The 16766-nt window shown below is 42.5% G+C and overlaps 1 protein-coding gene across 1 annotated transcript; it reads right to left on the bottom strand.

Annotated features, from left to right (window-relative positions):
- Positions 1-7076: 7076 nt before the first annotated feature.
- Positions 7077-11190, bottom strand: GPHB5 (glycoprotein hormone subunit beta 5). The gene is made up of 2 exons (XM_036896274.2): positions 10987-11190; positions 7077-7357 (listed from the first exon to the last, which is right to left on the bottom strand). Exons 1-2 carry the CDS (start codon positions 11188-11190, stop codon positions 7169-7171), a joined length of 393 nt encoding a protein of 130 aa, XP_036752169.1. The 3' UTR covers positions 7077-7168.
- Between the last annotated feature and the right edge of the window lie 5576 nt (positions 11191-16766).

The raw sequence follows: 16766 nt of genomic DNA, 5'->3' as shown, positions 1-16766 counted from the left end.
CATTATTGCAAATGTGTCCCTGATTTCTTGCTCATAACCACTGGTACAAGCTGCCAAAATGTACTTACACCAGGGACAGCATATCCTCCTACAGCTTGCCACAGCACTGCACACCACTCGTTCACTTCCTTCCCCAAGCCATGAAATAAAGTCTTTTATATTATTCACAAGAAACTAATAGGGCAAGAAAAGCAGCATCAACAGACAACCTCTCTTCAAGAATCCATGCACTGGTAATTTAACTGTTTGATTCTCAGTCCATTTACTGCAGCAGTAAAATAAAGTCTTAGTCCAAGACATCTGAAAGCCTCTTCCCAATTGAATGAAAACATTTCTATTGAATTAAGCACGTTGAAATAATCAAGTGCTGAAGAAGAAAAACCCTGATCAGAGCCCGCTTGTTTCTACTTTTTCACTGGTGTGCAGCTTACAGGGTAGAGATGGGCAGGAGTGAACTTCTGGCACATTAGTTCCTTTGGCTTTGTCCTGAAATAGGCTCAGAATTTGTTAATGCTGAAATTTGCAGCCTATTTCAATTGGACTTTGTTTCTCATTTACTAGTGTTTATGTTTCAACAGGGAGATGTTTCAGCATTAGCTTCCTGAGCTTGCTCAAGCAGGCGCCAAAAGCTGAGCAAAATTTTCCTCTTAAAACATTCCCAACATCTCTTTAAATGCTGGATATCTTAATTCCATTCAGCAAAATTGGTCCCCTGAGATATTTTAATTTCGATATGCAGATGGAGTTTCAGAACAACCTAGAAGCTTAGATCGCCTTCCTTTGACAGTGCACTTTGCCATCTTAGGAATCGCTGTATGAGCAACATAGTGAGGCCAAGAAAGCATGATCTATTCATGCATTTCCTGCAGAAAGAACTTGTAAACTAACAAGATTAAATTTTCTATTTTAAGTGCACAATTCTGCATGTATACTTCCTTGAGAAAAGGACTTTTAAATAATTCATCAATATCCTTTATTGTGCAGGTATATAGTTTATTTTAGGTGAATAAATGTTCTTTCAAATGATTTAAAGTATGTTATCTGTGACTTGGGGATATTTACATTTATTGCTTGCTGGTAATCCAATCCTCAACATCACCAATAGAAAATTACTTTTTTTGCCTTGGTAATACTGATATTCTTTACTAAAGCAATGTTCTTTTTTCTTTTTTGGAGAATGTTGTCTATTTATTTGTCTGTTTGTTTGGGAGTGCTTGTATTTGAATGACTTTCCAGAAGCCCAATGATCCACAATCAAGGTCAAGACATGTAATTGATCCTGTATATCAGAAAGCCTCTTTTTTTTAACTCAATTATTCAATATGCTAAAGAAATTGTACAGCTGGGGGAAACTTAGAGTCAAATATAAAGCCAAAGAGCTTAGGAAATGTTTGCTTTATTCCTGATAATAAGGACCTGAAGCAGAGAATAGAATAATCCTTCTAAATTCCTTATCATTGCAGAGAAGTCTCTGCCTTACATGACCAATTACAGTGTTTTGCACCTGCTCCTTTTTACCTCAACCTTCCCCTGTTTCTTCCTGTCATTAAACATCACCTCCTCAGAGATCTTTAGCACCCCCTTCAGATACTCCAGGATCACAACAACCAGCCACCAAACCTCAATCTCCCTGTACACAATTCCAAACAATCCCAATCCCATTCATTAAAACCAAAGGAGATCATTGTAAAAAAAAAAAATATATATATATATATATATATATATATGTATATATTTATATATATATATGCCAGAAGATTCATCTTATAAATAAAGTCCAAAATGCTTCTAATCCAGTAAATTGTTTCATTAGTAGAAAATTTCAACAGAATATGAGATTTGCAGAATTTACTAAAGCATGGTTTAAATGTTGCTTCTTAATAATTTGCATTAATATTTTGAAGAAAACCAGAAATAATAAGAATTATTTTTAAGAAAACATTATCCTGAATGAAGAAGACAAGCAGGCCTCTTGGAACACTTTATGAAGTACAACCTTTTCATCAATGCTACGTTGTTTTCCGTTAGATATACAGTTCATTTATTACCTCAGAAAGCCTTTTTATTATGTTTAAAACCTCATTAATTTGAAGAGTTAATTGTATCACTGCAGCAGAATTGGTTACTTTCCTGGTGGCTCCTTCATTTCTTAACCAATGGAAGAAGGGACGCATGAATTAGCATTTGAATCAATGGAGCTAACAAACCCAGAAGTAGAATAAGCTGTGCAAATTTATATTCTTCATTCAAAAATGGGGGGAAAGATCTAGGAATTCTCTTTCTCCTTAGCTTCTAATAATCTGAGGAAAAAAAACATATTTCCAAGAGTAAGAAGTTACTGAGTTAGTTTTATCTAAAGCTCCCCTAAAAGACACTGAGCCATCTTTCTCTTGCTCCCAGTGTTCACACTGCCTGGAAGCAGTTGAGAGCATACAACCCTCCTCTCCACAGCAGTCCCTCTGAATTTCCTTTGAGGCTCTGTTCCTTTTCTCTGTCAGTCTCTCCTCTTGTAATCTTTGATTTGAGCTAGAGTAAAGCATTATCTTCCTAGAGGTTATACAGGAAAGTAGAGAAAAACTGCAATTTCCACAAAACAATGCAAACAGGCACTGAGCCACCTCCAGGAGAGATCGCAAACCTGCCAGTCAGTGGTGAGAGAGAGTCTGACATAAATACATTCAGAGACTTCTCCAAGAAAGAATGACTTGGGAGGAGCCAAAAAGGCATCATGCTCTGATGGAAACAGTCTGGCTCTGGGTCAAAGAAACCTGGCTCATGCTGCCTACCAGCTGTCTGATCCTGAGCAAGTTATTTGACCTCTTTGAGCTTTGGGCTTCATCATCAGTAAAATGGTCATGGTAAAATGGCAATAATATGTCCATCAATAGATGGATGGATAAAGAGGATGTGGTACATAGACACAGTGGAATATTATTCAGTCATAAAAAGAAAAGAAATCCTGCCATTTGCAACAACATGGATGGAGCTAGAGGATATTATGCCCAGTGAAATAGGCCAGGTGAAGAAAAACAAATACCATATGATTTCCCTTATTTGTGGAATAAAAAAAAACAAAGTGAAACAGAGGAACAAAACAGCAATAGACTCAGACATTGAGAAGTGACTAGTAGTTACCAAGGAGAAGGGATTGGGGCAGGTGGTGGGGAGATGGGTAGGGGGATAGAGGGGCACAGTAATTCACAATCACAACATAATTTGGTCAGAGGACGGTGGTACAACATGGAGAATATAGTCAATGATTCTGTAACATCTTTTTATGTAGATAGATAGTAACTACACTAGAGGGTATGAGGATTTAATAATATGGGTAACTGTTGAACCACTGTGTTGTACATTTGAAACCAATACAAGATTGATATCAGCAATATGCAATAAAAAAGAGGGGGAAATGGCAATTAACAATGGCCATGAGCATGGTTGACCCAAGAATTATAAAGAATTAAGATGTCCTGCTTACAGTAAGAAACCCAGAAATCATAGCAATATTTATGTCTTTATTTCCCAAACACAGCGCCTTGCACATAATTATAGTTAATAAACATTTGTGGAATTGAGGTGGGCAGGAGAAAGGAAGAGAGGAGAAAGATTTGAAAAGATTCAAGGTTAGCACTGACAGGTATTTTACTTTTTAATTAATAACTCTTCTGATTATAATATATATTTATTGTAGAAGTTTTTTTAACACCACGGACTGGGAACACTCTGATGTAGATCAGAGTTCTCAGGTTGCCACTGCGTAGCTGCCTCTTGCAGCAGTTCTGTTCAGCTGGCCTCCTGCGGCTGGCCCCACTGCTCTCTGCTATTCCAGGCCCCTCTCACCTCCACTGACACCAGGAAGCCCAGCCTCATGGCAGTCTCTCCTGCCAGCAACCCAATCTACAGAGGGCAGCCACTAGGGAGCTTTTCTAAGATGCAGGTGGCCCTCATTAGTGCATTCCTTATGGCTGCGGTGAGGAGCGTGCCCACGGAACCCTCAGTGAGCACAGCCAGCTGGTGAGTCCTCTAGTCTTACGTAATAAATCCATTCCAGCCGACTCAGAGCTCTGAGCCTTTTGCCCTCAAATACTCTTCCAGGACAGTTCTGGCATCTTGTGTTCATTAAGCCTCTGTTTTGCCCAAGCTTTGAAGAGCCATTTCAAAAGCACACTGGGACCAGATCCCGGTGCCCCTGTGAGGATGTTAGGTCCTGAGTCATGGGAGAATGTGCCGATATGAATAAACTCTTACCCGGTCTTACGTGCTGCCACCTACCGCTCTCATCCCGGTCTGACACGTGTCCCTCATGATTCCCAAGTGCATTCCACCCATCTCTGTTTACCTTAGTCAGTACTGAGGCAGCTTCTGGGGAGAATCTTTTCCTCTCATCACAGGGAACTTTTTTCCTAGCTGGGTCCTTCTGAGACTACACCCTAATTATCCTTGTGGAACCAATGGGGGGTTGTGGGCAGTATTTGAGGAGGGCAAGTCCGATCACGTGAAACACCCTCAGGTCGGGCCTGGCCTGGTCCCCATGCGCGGGCAGGACGATCTCCTCTAGCAAGGGGAACAGACCCCTTCTGCTAGGGAACCTCAAGCTCATCCACGAACTGTCAGCCCCTCCAGGGCTCTGTGTCCCGCTCCTTTCCTAGAATAACCTTCACTGCTAAGTAGTGCATTTAGCTTTTTTTAATAATTCAGCTGCTCTCCAAATTCAGTCTGCGGCCTGAGTTTCGGCGCAGTCTGCCCTCCGGCTTCAGGAGGAGAAAGTCTCTTCAAAGGCAGCTCTCATACCAGGCCCTGAGTGCTTTCGCTGCACTTAACCACCAGCCGTCCCACCGTGTCTCAGGCCTGGTCATGACCAGTGTTCCCGCATCTCGCAGATGCTCTCTTAGCCAGTGCGTACCTTTCCGTGGGCACCCGTCTCAGTCCATCCCAGGGCCGGCTCAGTAATCGCGTGGGTGCAGCACGCCTCGCGGCCATCACAGCCAACTTCGCCGCCTGTGGCATTCTGGCCAAGCTTCCCAGAGGAGAGCCACGCTGGATTTTACCCACCTGCCCCCTTAGATCCGCTCTCCACTCTTCAACCTGCTTCCAGGAGGCCAGCATCAGCGGGCTCCCTCGCTCTTCACCTTCCCGTCTGATTGGCAGGCCAGGGCGCAGGAGCAGAGCGAGCTTGTGGTTTGCCTCCGACCCCGCTCCCCCAAGGCCCTGTTTGGTAATGGCTGCCTCCTCCTACAAAAGTTTGTAGCTCCTGTCAGGCATCCCTCTCCTGCAGTTCTCTCTGGGGTCTGACAATCACTTTGACCACTTCTTATTATTTCTTCCATCTACAGTTGCCCATTTGCTTCTCAACACCTATAAGAAGTGTTTCGCCCCTCTTTGCTGGTTTCCTTAATTCTGCCCACTCATTTATCATCAGCAGTCTCCTCATTTAACTCTCCTCAGCATCCCACTCTTATCATTTGTTTGCTGCTAGGACCCTCACTGACCCTACGGTCTCTCCTCAAATTCTGGCAAGCCCTTACTGCTTCTGCTTTTTCCCCCATTTCTCTAAGAAACAGCCCTTTCAGAAAAACCTGAGGCAAGTTCTTAGGGGTGGATTGAAAACACTTGAGTGGTGCCACTTAGTATTACCCCTAATCACCACGCACTGTCCCAGCAGAGACCCCACGCACATGACTACTTTTACGTTAGAGTGATTTTCTTGCTTATCAACATATCTGCACTAAAGAGTGGGGTGGATTTTGCTCATGGTCTTTGTTTCCCAGATGTCCACCCCAGCACCCCAGTCCCTGAACTCCAATCCCAACATTTGCTTCCCTCTTTTCCTGGAGATTCATCGATACTTCATTGAAGGACTCCCAGATCCCAGCTGTGATATGCCAGGGGTACAAATATGGACAAAGCCACCTCTGGGACTCGTGATGCCCACTCATCTGTCTGTGTCCCTTACTAAGCATGACATCCTAAATTAATGTATGAGTAAAAATAACCTTGTAGCTCATTTCAAGTGTGCTTGTTATTGTTATTCCAAGTGTACTAAAGACTTAAGTGATTTTTTTGAATTCAAAAGACAGAAGACATGCTTTATTGGCATTCATATAGATTTTCCTGGCATACCATGCAAAAGGAACAAGGTTAATTTCAACCTGCAAAAAGTTAGAATTAAAGACACTTGCATAACATTAGAGTTAAAAAAAAAAAGTTACAGAGAATCAGCTGCTGTGAGATTTTACAGAAAGCCAGAGCCAGTCACAGACTTCTCCCTCTGATTCAACAGTGCAATTTTACCCTAAAAACATGTCCAATTTCTGAGTTTAAAAATTATAATTTAACTTTAAAATATGCTAACTGAGAAAAAGTATTTGTGATTGATCATTTTGGACATAGCTTTGGGAGAGCATCACGTGAGTCTAAAAACATGAACTTAGTTTTATAAGTTTTTAAGCCTAAAAGATAGCTCTAGTTACATATTTTTTCTGGGTTTATCACAAAGGAGGCTCTTTATGAAGGATCTTAAGGAGACTTCAGGCATTTTGCTTGGGAAAAGAAATCACCCAAATGCAGACACCTTTCAATTTAACCTACTATTACCCTCCATTTTTCAATCTGAGCAATCTCTATTTCTTAGGTAGATAATTGCTCAGTTCAGAGGAGAAGGGAGTATTTTCTCTAAGGAAGCTTGCAATTGAATTTTCTTCAGGGGTATGAGGACTAAAGAATTGGTTTTATTAACTTCTGGCCCTTTGATCAGAAATCTAGTTGGAACCCAGTTGTTAAATAGGACATGAGAATTTAAAGACTTTCTAGGCCCGTTTCCTAATTACTCCTAACACATTTAAACCACTGGCACATTGTAAATCCAAATCAGAGGATTGTGGTCCATACCAATTATGTTCTGAGATTTAAGGTAAGGAAAACTTAATTTGCAGGTATATAAACCAAAGAATATTTTTTAGTGAAGATCCAAAATTTTTGCATTTTTAGCATAAGTCTGCTGCCTCTGGGCCTTGTGCCTGAGCTGGATCTAAGGGAGACAAGCAAGGTCGCCCACAGGTGTGGCAGAAATGCTACAGTCCATGAATTCAGGGGTACACTGCTTGTACTGCCGTGTAGGGGGTTCTGTGAGGCATGAGGCCACCAGCTGTGTCCTGCAGGCCATGGCAGCTCAGAGGGTCTCACACTCCGTGGTGGCAGTGGAGCAGGCCCCGCAATCACAGCGCACAGCCACGGGGTAGGTGTAGAAGGGGTCGACTCCTGGTGCACAGCTGGGCAGCTTCACTGTCACCTGCTTGGTCTCATTGTAGGTACAGACGCGATGATGTGCTTCAATGTAGGGGGGTTCCAGAATGGGCTTCTGTCCCCGCAGGCAGAAAACAGGGAGCGCATTAGAACATATCACCCTATTTCATTATCTTGATAACCATTTGTCACTATCAGAAATTAGTTTATTATTCACTTGTTTGTTCATGTGTCTCCTCCCAGCAGAAAGCAAATTCCTGAAGGCAGGAGCCTGGTCTTGTTCACTGCCTTATCCTGAGCTCCAGGGGAGCCCACCACACACAGCAAGTGCTGGACACACAGTTAGCAAATGAATAAACTTGATCATTACAAAAGTCTTCTATCTGGTCTCCTCCTTTCATTCATTCCTCCTCCAGTCTGTTTACACCACAGCAGCCCCAAGTGGTCCTTTTAAAATAGAAGTCAGATCCCATCTGCCCTCTGCTCAAAGCCCCAGTGATTTCTCATCTCATTCAAAGTAAAAGTCACCCTCAAGACCCTGCATCACCATCCCTGCACTTCTTTCAGCTGTGCTCCAGCAGCCGTCTTGCTGGTTTCCTTACTCTGCTCCAGCTACAGTAGTCCCCTGATTGTTCCTCAAACCCCCCAAGAACATCCCAACCCATCCCAGTCTCTGCCTGGCTATTCCTGCTGCCTGAAAAGCTCTCCTGCCTATTTCACTCCATCACCAACTTTATGTTTTTGACCAAACGTCACCCTCTCAGGGAAGCCTTTTCTGACCATCCTATTTAACATGGCACCACCCCACTTCCACACCTGGCCATTTCCTCCCCCTCTTCCTGATTGCATTTTCTCCATAGTGCTTCTCAGGCCTACATGACATGTTATGTATTCTATGTATTTGTGCTGTATTTCAATCTCAAAAGCAAGCTCCCCTGGGACAGGGATTTCAGGCCAGTTTCTCACTGTGGAGCCATTTCCACCTTGAGTACATCCTGGCACTCAGGAGGGGCTCGATAGCTGTTGAATCAATGAAAGAAAACAGAACAGGACAGGTCTCTGTACGCTGTTGTGATAATCACAGGATTCACCTCTTGCCTTCACCTTTTATAAATCATGGATTCAAAGATCATCTTGATAAACAGAGTAGATAGATCAGGAAATTAGCACAAAATACTAATTAAAATCTCAAATCCTGCAGTCAGACTTCCAAGCTTGAATCCCTGTTCTGCCACTTTCTGGAGACCTTGGAAAATCCACTTAATTGAAGCCTCATTGTCCTTATTTGTGAAACAAAATTTCTACCTCTTAGCATTGTGGTGGAGAAAACATAAGATGATATATGTAACGCACTATGCCTAGCACCCAGGAAGGCTTCAGTAAATGTAACCTAAAAGTAGAACAACTTACGTGCTTTCAAAGGACAGTCACTTCACATGTCCTGAGCAAAGAAAATAGGCTTAATGGAGGCCTGGGATGAAGTTCTAACATGACTGTCATGAAAATAATGTATTTCCTTTTGACAAGGGCTGAGCAGAAGAGCTGAATTTAACACCAACTGCTTCCTCCTACTTCTCAGGTAACATTTTATCCTTCTTCATATCCACTTACCCTCAGTAATCTGAAATCCCAGGTAGGGTTGCCAGATAAACACAGGGCATCAGTAACATTTGAATTTCAAGTAGACAACATTTTTTTTTTTTTTAGTATAAGTACATCCCAAATATCACATGAGACAGATTTATACCAAGAAAGAAAATGTTATTTATCTGACATTTAAATTTAACTGACACCATGGTTCGGTTTGGTCTGTTTTTTTTTCCTAGATCTGGCAACCCTAAACCTAGGCCATGAGCAAAGGCTATTTCCAGTAACAGTTCCACCTTCAAAGTAAATCCAGCCACATTGTCATCACGAACATCCTTATCTTCAGACATGCTCCCCAGTCAGGTTACCAAAAATAAGTGTTGTATCACAGAAGCTTTCAGATTGCTAGAAAAATAAATCTCATTCTTCTCTATTTATTTTCTATAAGTAACCTCTCTTTTCATAGTGCAGTACAGGCATCAATAAAAGCTGGCTAACATTAAGAGGAATCTTTTCTCTAAGGGTCTTGTTTCCTTTTCTGTAGTGAGGCCACATCCCTGACCCCCTGTGACAATGATCTAATTAAAGACATTCATCAGTTTACCAGAAGAGAAGCTGAATTAAGGGAAATGGTGGCTTGAGATCTGGGCCCAGAAAGAGCTCTGAACAGCCCAGAAATGAACCGCGAGCAGGAGGACACACCGCCAGGCCAACCGAATGCAATAAGGTACTAAAGTTCTCTGAGTGCATTTGTTGTCAAGCCACAGCCACGGTATCCTTAGCAACTGAATTTTCATTTGGCTATTAGGTCTGAAGCCCCTGAATGAAGCAAAAATAAAGCTAATTTGGTGGAGTGGTTTCATTTAATTTGGGGATTTCATCACCATAACCCAAATTCATTTGTGGGGCCATACTTTTATCTAAGTGACAGCAGGTCGCTCTCTGAGTCCCTGAGTGGAAGGGTATTTTTCCTAATGGCGCTGTCTTCTCATGTGCTCCTGCGCTTCCCAGACACCATCAATAAGGCTTAGAGGATGTGCCACTCCAGGTGGAGTTCAATCCCACGTAATCCCACAAATATTTACTGAATGCCTCATTTGTATAGGGCACTTTGACAAGAGCTGTGAAAGTTGCAATAATGAACCTCTTTCCTCAAAAAAAATTAAATTTGAGTGGTGTGTGGTGAGGGAGGATGTAAGATAAAAGGTAGACTGGAGTCATGGGCTGACCAGAGCCAGAATACCCCTGGGGATGGAGCTGGTACTGGAGACAGGCATCAGAGAATAAATTTAGTAACGACAGATGGAAATGAAAAGGGGCACGAGGAAAGGGTCAAATGTGAGATTTCCTAAGGGATGGTTCAAATCACTTTGCCAAGGCGCCAACTCAGGATATGTGTTGTCACTGGGAAAGAAGCAAGTGTACTGTTGAGGTTGGAAAGCTGGTTATGGAATCTGCAGTCGCGGATGGTCACTAAAGGTTTTTGAGTTGGGGGGACAAGATCGGAGCTGGTACTCCATTAGTGACCAGCTTGGGCCTCAGTGGGGAGAGTCAGCAGTCGGCACCTGTGGTGACGCGGTGGGGTGCTGACATGTTTCTTCTCACTCCACAACATCTCCTCAACCCAGTCCAACAGTAAACTTTGAGATTTTTATCCCCATTTCAAATGCAATGTCTCTAGACAGGCTGGTTGTAATTGCATATAAAAGGATTTAAAGTATCTGCCAGTGACAACTCCTGAGGCCCCTAGAAACTGCAGGGGCGGCAGAGGCAGGGCGGAGCTGTGGGTGAGGCACAGAAGGAGGGGCTGAGGACCACCCTCACCTGCCACAGCTTAGGGCCTCTCTCTCTGACTGGATGGCGTTATCACAGGTGGAGAAACAGAGAGAGGCTAGAGCTCTGGTTACATGCTTGATCCAAGAATTTATCCCCAACTTCCCACTGACTCTCTACATAACTTTGCAGTCACTTACCCCTTGAATTCCTCCATGTATCTGTAAATGAGTAGAAAATAGCACACATAAAAAAATTAAAACCCCACTGGAAAGGGCAGATGTCCCAGCTCTACCTCATTTCATTTAAAAAATGAACACTTAGGAATCAGACCAAGTGACTGGCTCTGAAGGCATTGCCACCTGGGCCTGGCTTGGGACTCACCTCCCAGGTTTCGCAGCGGCCCCAGCAGGCATCCGTAGTGATCCGAAGGCCCCTGCAGCCTGGCTTCTTGGCCAGGAAAGTAAACTCCCTCACAGCACAGCCCACAAAGGTGTGCAGGTTTCCGCTGGAGGTGCTGAGGGCACAGCTGCAGCCAGCCAGGAGGAGGAGGACCATGGGGCCAAGGAGAAGGTATGCGAGCTTCATGCTGTTCCCCAGAGACGGAAGAGAGAGAGAGAGAGAGAGTTTATGGATGCATCCAGCTGCCCTCCATGGAGCAGCCACCAGTGTGCTGTCAGTGATCTTGCTCTTAGCATTTCAGATGGCAGAAGCCAAGGAATCCTAAATGTCCCCAGACTCCAACACAGGTGCCCCAAGTTTCCTCTGCCTCCAGTATGTACTCCATGGACCCACTGTGATCCCTAAACACCCAACCTTTCAAGGGCATCCTCAGGCATTTCTTATTGCAACCCAGCTGCTGGGCTGGACTTGTGTGTTTAAAGAAGTTGTTCCAATGGTCTCTTCAAAACAAACACAAAATATGAGTCACTCTCAAAGTAATGCCCATCCTAACATCATACATGAACACACACAGATTCTTCTTACTCAGATCAAGGGTATTGGTGGCATATTACATGCTTGTTCAAAATTATATTTTCAGTGTCATGGATGGGAATGAAGGGGGTAGATAAACAGTAATTGTATGCTCCATATATACTCTTACTAACCTAACCCATCACCAACATGTATATGCACAATGTGTTATGAAACCTGGCACGTGACTTGGTGGCCATTCACAAAAATGTATCCTACTTGCTACAAATGGCCTCTGCTATTTATAGGTAATAGACACCTAGTTGTGAGTCAATTTAAATCTAAATGGTGGAAGTCATTGGAGGTGTCTAAAACATAATCCCAACCTACTGTCAAGTCTATCCTCTCTGAGTTTGGCCATTTGCTATGTCTTTTAAAGAGCCAAAATCATGCCCTTCACTCTTGGTCCTCAAGACAGAACATATCTGGATATTGAAGTGAGCATGGACACTGCATTACAGAACACCCCCAATTCCTTAGTGCTTAAAGAGGCTGCGAAGTTATTTATTTCCAAATCAGATCTCCCGGTTCCTGTTCTGATCTGAACTTCACAGGGCTTTTTGGACTTCCCCTCCGGTGGGATGAGGTTAAAATATGCAAAAGCACTTACCTGATCTTACTGGAGCCAACTCTTGTTTTAGAGCTCAGACTTGCAACCCAAGATTTCAGAAAGTGACAACGAGTAATAGAAGTTTTGCTCTGGGTAAATGTCTCTACCCTCTGCTACTGGACTGCTTGACTGCTCAAATATATAGGAAAGGTCTTGTCAATCAAAACAAAAGAGAGGCAGATCCTTACAGGAACCACTAAACACATCAAAGCCCTGGAATATAAAGCCAGTCTCTATTTTCCAAAACTGATTAACTTAGAGAGAGTGTTGTTTTGTTTCTTAACATCACCTACTGAAACAGGAAGTTACCTTGGTGGGTGACATAATCCTAGGGAAAGAGTCAAAGGCAGTTCACCTGGCTCTCAGAAGAACAAATGCACTGGGGCAAGATGGATTTGATTTTCCTTCATGGCAACCACAACTTTCCTTCGAAACAGGAGTCAGTCACTAGCAGCTCAGAGCAAATTCTTTCCCTTAATTCCCAATGCATTTCAATAAATTCAAAATAACAAAACAATAATTCTTCCTGGAAAGAATACAGGATCAGTAACTGAAAGGATGGAAATTACAGTGAGAAGAAATGTTTGGAAGTCTTAAAATTAGTTAAGGATTAGATAATATTAATACCACTTTAAAATGAATCATATAGGAAAAAGTACCAGGATGTTCAAAGTTATTATCTTCCAGCATGGGACTTAAAGCTGAATTTTTAATTTCTTCTATGTAGTTTTTAGCATTTTTCACATTTTCTCCATAGGGTAGGTTTTTAGAATAGAAAGTCAATTAATGTTGATACTTTAAAAGTTAAAATAAACCAAGAAGCATACATTTGTGTTGCATGTAATGATATTCAATGCTGTTCTAATGGAAATTTTTCATTAGATTTCCAGTTCTGAAAAGTCTAAACTAAAAATGATATGGCATTCTTATGAGTATGTGACAACTTATATTGCAATCTGCAATGGTAGCATACAAATGGATTAAAAACCTCATTGTGCAAAGCATTATTCTGGGTGCTTCAAAAACTAAATGAAGCAGACATCATCCTTGCTCTTAGGAGTTGTCATATCAGAGCAGATGATGACATAGCCAGAGGCACTGAAGAAGCACATTAAATAAGTAAATGATACTAAATAAAGAAGCTAATACATCTCCATTTTATACAAAGAAAGATGTACTATAAGTAAACGTGCTATTCATTAAGAGAGACTTTTTTCAAGACATATAACAACCCTCAGTGAATCCATCACTAGATCATCAATATATCTCTCTCTAGAGTCAGATTATTATATGTGTTTTATAGAAAACTGAATGAGGCTTGGAATAAAGAACTTTCTTCAGCCCTTCAGCCTGTGACTAGCCTAACCAGAAGTGGGTACCATGGGACAGACCGCTTACCTGGTACGAACTTCCTAACTTACTGGGCCTAGAAGTAGCCCATTGGCAGTGAGCTGCCAACCCGGAGCTGTGTTCCTGAAGAGACTGTTCAGTGCATTTAGAATAGACCTGAAATACACATACTTGTGTCTGCAATGTCCCAAGATGAAGGAAAACAAAGGGAGGCCAAGACTACCTTTTCTCTCACATTCGCCAACTTCCTCACCCTGCTGAGCTGTGGGGTCATGCCTATGTGTCCCATCAGCATTAACCTTCTAATAATAATAGCTGCCTGTAGCCCCTGAGCACCTGCTATGTACCAGGCTCCATGGAACCGCTGTGCTCTTCCATGCGTTATCTCTAAATCTTACAACAGTTCTGTAAATCAATGATTCTTTTCTCTTTTTTATTCCACTGGGAGAGATGAAAGCTCAGTTATTCTGTAATCTGCCTGCCTACAATGACTTCAATAACACTGGGGGTGGTAAATAGGTTTTTATCCCTGCAGCCAGCTGCAGTCAATTGGGAGGTGCTGCCTGGAACACTGTGTTAAGAAGGCCTCTGAATCTGTTTCCAGTACAGCCAGCAGAGGCCCGTCAGCTTCATTGTGGTTGTGGAAAAGGGGAACAGTGCATAGATGGAAGCTCTTTGCCGTCCTTTGTACTACGGCATGTCGCTTGCCTCTCCACAGGCAGAGTGAGAGATGGCTGGTGATTTCAAAGGCTATGAGACACCCTGATACCTATAAATATCTCAGCACCATATTCTGTGTATCTTTCACCTTCTCTCCCATCGTCATCGACATTCCCACCGTTAAAGTCACTTCCCCTGAGGTAGCAAACAAAGACATGGGCAGTGTTTCCAGATACAGGCCTGCAGAATCTTCCCTCATCTTGTTCTACTGTCATCTTCATATGGAATCATCGTCACTTTGGAGGGTAAGTCACAAGGTACAGGTTCACTAGAGGTAAGAAGAGGGGAGAAGGGGTGTAAGTCAGCAGTCACTGGGAGGTCTTAGGGAACATGACAACAGAGTAGAGAGCCAAGTATCAGTGCCTTGAAGAAGAGATTGAGCAACCGAGGCCTGGTCCAGGGAGGGCAACCCTAGACAGGGCTGGCCTGGGGGTGCACAACGTGTGCAGGAGATGGAGACATTTCAAGAGCCTGGAAACTCTCTTCCCTTGCTCAGCCATGCTGATTCCCACTGGTACAGCTTCAGCTGTGACCACCTTGGGCAAGTCACTTCTCTCAGCCTCACTTTCCTTATCTGTAATATGATGGGATTGGATCCTATGACTCATAAGGTCCTTCCTAGCATCAGAATTTATTTTCTGAATAACTATTTTATGAACAGTACAAGCTGAGGGAAAATCAGATGGAAACCTCAGAGGTTCATAGTACAATAACGTCATCCAGATTTGTGTTCAAAGCTTGACTCTGACACTGGCCAACTTGTGATCTTATACAAGTCTTACCTGCCCCCTGAATCAGCTTTCTGCATCCTGCAAATGCCTCCTTCATGGTGTTTGCATGAGGGTTCTACACAATAATGTCTATAAAATGATCATCTCAGTGTTTGATACATGATATGCAGGCAATAAATATTGTTCCTGTTTCTTTCCCATCATCATTGCATGTTACCCTAAGAAATAAAAAGTTGCCAATAAAAAGTATGTCGCCATAATTGTTAACACCATTAATTATTAGGCATATCCTGATTTCAAAAATATTTTATGTGGAAAGAAATGTAGGTCTAAGAATAGAGGAAGCACAAGTCCTCAGGGGCTATGAGACCTTACCAGTGCTCTGAAATCAGGAGACGTGGGTGGTACCGGCTGTGTTTCCCCAGCCAGCCTGTGGTGCTTTGATCTGACACTGAAAATAACAATACATTTTTTTCAACAGGAAAAAATTCAGGAGTGTTAGATTTAAATTTTAAGGCACAAATCTCAGATTTTGTGGGTCCAAGCTTTACCATAGTTCTGAAATTCAATGTATTACAAAGTCTTCATGAATACTCCTAAACAATTTCAGTTCAGACCAAGAATAGAGTCAAACAAACTGAGCCGACCAATGAGTACTGAGCCCACACTCAGGTCCCCAGTTCCTAAGGGCCCATAGTAACTCGACTGTTGGTGGCATCATTTACAATGATCTTTTAAGAGCTGAGAAGAGATGTGCATGCTCCAATATTTGTTTTTATTATTGTCTTCTCAGAATACACAATATTCTGCCCATGGGTCAAATTAATTTGCATCCTGCCTCCTGTGGGTGAACAAAAGCCACAAACCAAGCTATGTGTTTCAAGGAATTAATAAAATTAATGATTTTCTGCAAACAGATACAAGAAAGGCCAGCCTTGGATTTTATAAATTTATATGTTGCTTTTAATAATCCTTATTTACAAAGGAGAAAAAATTCTGGGGTTACAAATGAAGATGGGTGGTGAAGTCTCAGAAGAAATTAATTTTATTGAAAACTCATTTCTTCCTTTAGAAGCACTGGGTAGTTGTGGGATTCTTCGTTTTATTGACTTAAAGAGATAATATTTGCCCTAGATGATGGTGCAGTTGCTATGGTAACTTTTTTAACAAGGCTAAAAATAATGAGGCCTGTGTCTGATTTACTGGGACAAGTCAAGCCTTTCTCCACAACTGCCTGAAAGACGTATCTGTCCGTTGTTACAGATTTATTTCAGATTAAGGGGCACAAGGTTTAGGTGCTGAAGTGGAAGGTTTTTGTTTCCGCCTGACTCTTCCACTTTTGAATGTCATAGCTTTGGCTGGCATGGCAGACACATGCCTAATAGAGAGGAACAGAGAAGAGCTTAATGAGTCACAAAGAAGTATTCTTTATTTCAAGTGCATCCTGTATTCTCATTGGACTGAGTCCTCAAAGCTACTGGGTCCCCAAATTCTGCATTTGTAATTCCAGTCGCACAGACAAGGCCGAGGTTGTTGATAGCTAAGCTTTGAAGCAACAGCACCTCATTTGTTAGCTGTTGGCTTTGTTCCAGAAAACGATTCCAGGATCACAGGCCCAGAGTGCGTTCGTGAGTCTGTGCATGCCATGCCTGTGCTTGATGATGGAGCAAGGAGATGGGAGGGTGGAAACAGAGAAGAGGGGCTATTCATTACATAATTGAATACTTATTTATTAAGGAACTATTGTATGTCAGATGCATGCTAAGTACGCGTGATGC

This window comes from Manis pentadactyla, chromosome 11, assembly GCF_030020395.1.
Source record: "Manis pentadactyla isolate mManPen7 chromosome 11, mManPen7.hap1, whole genome shotgun sequence".
Lineage (NCBI taxonomy): Eukaryota > Metazoa > Chordata > Mammalia > Pholidota > Manidae > Manis > Manis pentadactyla.
The sequence above is the reverse complement of the archived record's forward strand: the minus strand, read 5'-3'. Positions and strand labels throughout refer to the sequence as shown.

What these genes read in the sequence shown, in the direction of transcription:
- GPHB5 (XM_036896274.2), bottom strand. Translation starts at nt 11,190, where the DNA reads ATGAAGCTCGCATACCTTCTCCTTGGCCCCATGGTCCTCCTCCTCCTG. An exon ending in GCCGCTGCGAAACCTGGGAG is followed by an intron (nt 7,358 to 10,986) that starts GTGAGTCCCAAG and finishes CTGCGGGGACAG; the next exon opens with AAGCCCATTCTGGAACCCCC.